This window comes from Dipodomys ordii, unplaced genomic scaffold (assembly GCF_000151885.1).
Source record: "Dipodomys ordii isolate 6190 unplaced genomic scaffold, Dord_2.0 Scaffold30, whole genome shotgun sequence".
Lineage (NCBI taxonomy): Eukaryota > Metazoa > Chordata > Mammalia > Rodentia > Heteromyidae > Dipodomys > Dipodomys ordii.
In genome coordinates this window covers 12021215-12025765 of record NW_012267246.1, presented here as the reverse complement: position 1 = coordinate 12025765, position 4551 = coordinate 12021215, and the positions used below count along the sequence as shown (strand labels likewise).

At 44.0% G+C, this 4551-nt stretch overlaps 1 protein-coding gene across 1 annotated transcript in view; it reads right to left on the bottom strand.

Annotated features, from left to right (window-relative positions):
* Positions 1-610: 610 nt before the first annotated feature.
* Positions 611-4551, bottom strand: part of Fndc3b (fibronectin type III domain containing 3B) — a 225779-nt gene continuing 221838 nt past the window's right edge. The window contains exon 25 of the mRNA XM_013016157.1: positions 611-1174. Coding sequence (XP_012871611.1) covers positions 863-1174 — 312 coding nt within the window. The 3' untranslated portion in view covers positions 611-862. The remainder of the gene's footprint in view (positions 1175-4551) is intronic.

Here is a 4551-nt window from a genome sequence, read left to right as displayed (position 1 = left end):
AGCGTTGTGGTCAAACGTAACAGAATATAATAACTCTAGTGATTAGATTAGAAAAGTAGTTATATACAAAGACAAACACACAAGTTAAAGCAGCTTTTCAAATAGCTGAATAAAGAAAACAACTATCTATTGCACAATGCCCTCTTAAAGTTACTGCTATGAATCGGTGTGGTCAAATCTACACAATGCGCCGTAATTTATTGGTGCATTTTGATTACTTCAGCTCATAGAGTGTTAAATCAGAAGAACTACAGATTATTAAAACATTTCCGATTAAAATACACATTTTGAATTAAACGACCTAAACACAGTTACAAAACTGAGTGGCAATGACGGCTCGGGCAGCTGTATGTGAGTGCACACGCTTGTGTATGTGTTGCTGTATGAGTAACTCTGACAGTGCTGACAACCTAGTCCTCTTAAGCACACATGCTGTGATTCTGTTTACAGATATAGATGATCAAGATAAAGAAGTGACGGGTGACTATAAATTACTAAATTGAAACATTAAAAGAAAAAAAATCAAAGTCTTGCCAAAGACATCAGTGAAAAACAGAAATCAAAACAAATTTGAAAACTCAAAAAGAAAACATAAGAAAGCGTTTGGTATCTGGTTTGCTTTTCTTCCTCTTCTTCTTCTTTTTAATTAAAAAAGAAAAAAAAAATCCAGTTTAACCTCTTCCTAGTTTTGCATTTCAAAAAGGTGCACCAAGACACTGACATTTTTTTCCCTAGCTAAATCTGTAAAACAAGAGAAGTATATAAATCAAAGAACAAAAGGGCTTTTTAAAAAAGGGGGTGGGGTATCTGAATAAATGTGTGTATTAAAATGTGTAGCACTAAGTAAATTCATATGAGTTGTTTACTTCATTAAGAAGTACTGTAATATAAAGGCAAATAAAATAGACAGAGTCGCGAAGCCAAGCATGATGAGGGCAGCAAACTGTTCATCAGTAGGCATCATGGTCTTCATTCTGGGGTCATCTAAGCTCCCCATGTCCCCGGAGAGCATGACCTCACTTCGTTGTAGGGTGAAAGCCGCAGAGGGGCTGAAGGTTCCGTTGAGCTCCTGTGCGGTGTCCAGGCAGCGACGGCACGCGCACACGCGGAACCTGTACTCCGTGTTGGTCTGGAGGCCTGAGATCTGGAATGTGGCATCTTCTCCCTTGTATACCTTTAAGAAAAAGGATGCCATCATCAATGAACTCACAACACTGTGGTCTCTAGGCAATCATCAGAGCCTTGGTGTAAGTTCAATCCATAATGGCAAAAATGATATAAAAAAAGTTCTCATCCAAGCCGGGCACAGGTGTCTCATGCTTATCATCCTGGCTACTCAGGAGGCTGAGATGTGAGGATCTGAGGATTAAAGCAAGCCCCTGGCATTGAAGTCCATGAGACTCGTGTGTGCAATTACCCACCAAATGGCAGAAGTGGACCTGCGGCTCAAGTTGCAGAGTGAGTGCCAGTCTTGAGTAAAAAAGCTAAAGGACAGCACTAGGACCTGAGCTGTGCACGTGTGCGTGTGCACTTACACACACACACTATACACACAAACACACAGAGACATACACATACACAGTTTTGTGGAGACAAATGAACCTTATTAAATTTATTGCTCTTTAATTCTCTTCACGTAATTACCAATTAATTATCAACTCAGGAAATTCTAACAAACAGAATATTCTGTATGAGACCCCATTCCTAACTCACAGAGAAGTTCATCACCCACATGGCCCACGGGCAGTGACATGCCCCACATTCCATCACCCATCCCATGACATCATCGAAAGATGACAATGTGACACACGGAGCCTTTGACTCTGCCTTGCGAAACATGTGCCACTTCCACTCCCATGTTGGTGTCTCTGTTAAAGACCTTTCGGCTCCCCGAGCCTGGGTCCAGCTTCCCACATGGACGGCTCTGCCTTTCCCTCCAAACACTATGGGAAGTTCTCCACCTCAGCCTCTCCTATGCCAAGACGGAGGCCACGTCTGTATGATGTGGCCTCTTCATTTCTGCAAAGGATGACCTCACGGTTGAAATCCACTTGATAACTGATCCTGTGGAAGTTTTAGAGGCTTCTGGAAAGTGCATAGAAAGATATTGATATCTATTTAAGTGCTCTCTACAGCTTCCAGAATTTCATGGCCACATCTTTTTATATTCCCACCCCCCCCCAAGACTGGACTAGAACTCAGTACCTGATACTTTGGCTCATTGGCTGGTGCTCTACAATTGAGCCATGGTCCCAAACCCAGTGGCTACATCTTTATAGGAAAGGTGGCTCAAAAGTAGGTATGAATTCCTAGAAACTGCAGTTAGAGAATCTTGCAAAGAGACATCATATGTTTCCATGGAACTTCTTGACCCTAACTAACTGCTCTAAGCACGGGTGAGAATGTCCAGTCTAGGGGCCATGTAAGGCCCTCAAAATCATTTGGTACATAGCTGTAAGGAGGTGGTTTGAGGCTAGCTTGGGACAAAAAGTTCCCAATACCCCATCTCAACCAATAAAAGCTGTGTGTGGTGGTATGTAGCTGTCTTTCCAACTATGCAGGAAGTGCAAATGGGATCGCGGTCCAGGTTAGGCAAGGCATAACTGTAAGGGCCTATCTGAAAAAGGTAACTAAAGCCAAAGTAAGTAGTCACGCCGGAGTCATGGCACAGGTGGTAGAAAGTGCCTGGCAAGCACCAGTACTGTCATAAAACCAACCCACCAACCAACAAAAAGGCTGCATGAAATATCTTCACTTTTAGCAATTTAAGGTAGAAAAATACATGAAGGATTTTCAGGTTCAAAGACAATAAGGAAAATGGGCCTTAAAATACAAGACAATGCCCATGTCCATTAAAAAAATTAAACGTTTATAGAAGAAGCAAATTATTATTCCCCCTCCTTCACTTCTTCCTCTTTCTTCTTCTTATTTGTGCCTGAACTCAGGGCCTGGCAGCTGTCCCTTAGCTTTTTCATTCAAGGCTGGCACTCTACCACTTCTGGGTTTTTTTTTGGAGATAAGAGTTTCACAGATGTTCCTGACCAAGCCATGATCCTCACACCTCAGCCTCCTGAGTAGCTAGGATTTCAGGTATGAGCCACTGGCACCTCACTGCAAATTATATTTTATATAACTAAATGAAAATAAGCCATCTGCATTATTATAGTTGCAGAACTTTGCTCTTCATTTTAAACTTGTGGGTATTTAGAACAACAACAACGAGAATTTTTAAGTCCCAGATACTCTGCCGAACCCCAAATCATCAAGAATGAATTCAGCATCTCTCTAACATTTATGCATCAAAGTCACCATGTCTTTGGGGATGAAAAACAACTCCCTGAAACAAAGGTATCGGTGAGCCACCTAGGTTAGGGCGAAGATGGGAGGGTGTCTCTAATTCTCTAGAACTTGAGAATGACATTGCTATTGGACTGGGCTTCCTGCCAGCTCCCTGTGGTAGCCGGGAGGCAGCCAGGACCATCACCAGGGCCCATGATATAGGACATGCAGACACCCACTGGAGGAAATCATGAGGAGCCCAGGTCCTTCACTGCTCCTTGGAGACCAGCAGATGTGGGAGCCGATGCCGCTACAAGCCCAAGTCACGGAGGCTGGACTCTGCTGCTGGGCCTCCACCCAGTGATGCAGCCTGGCGGTGGGCAACTGGCATGCCTCATGTCCCTTCACTTTCTTCCATTTTGACAGAGGCAACATTATGGGTTTCTCCTCCTGCCTCAACTCAATTTCATACACGAAGCTCCAGATTTTCTTTACTGAAGTGACCAATCATCATGTTAAAGTATAAGGACAATTGCTGTTGATTTGAGGAGCAATATATTTGAAAGTAAATCTCATCATTTATTCCAGATGCCAATAAAGGAGAGTAAAACCCACATAACTGAGATAAAGAATCCATAAAGCTTAATTCAGGGTAACATGCTATGTAGTTGAAATCCTTTCAAGAGCAGCTTTTGGGGGAAGCAAGTATACACAGGTCTGTGCCTCTTTACGTAGCTCCACCCCCAAGTGCTGGATGGAAGCGGGAAGTTCACCTTCTTCTTCCACTCCTCCCATGGCTGTGGGTGAGCAGCAGGCCTATCATCTCTGCTTTTCTGGCAAGAGAGCCAAGGCTCAGCGAGGCGAATTGATTCCTCCAAACCACAAAGGGTAGGAGGCAGAGCGGGCCTCAGGCCACTGCTAGCTCACCTGCAGGCCTCTAGGGGGTGGTGTGAACGTGAGTCCGGAATGACCAACTGCCTTTCCTACCAGCACTCAGAGCCTATATCAGACATTCTTCACAAGAAAAGCCCCCAGTGCTGCTCAGTAAGCTAGGGGTCCCGACCTGAGCTTTGGGATCTGAAGACAAACTCATTTGATGTGAAATTTTAACTGGCTCATATGTGGGAAATTTTCTGACATAAAAGGTCATGGCCTGGGCTGGGAGGTGGCTCACTGGTAGAGCGCTTGCCTTGCATGCATGAGGCCCTGGGTTCGATTCCTCAGCACCACATAAGCAAAAAGAAAAAAGCCGGAAGTGGCGCTGTGGCTCAA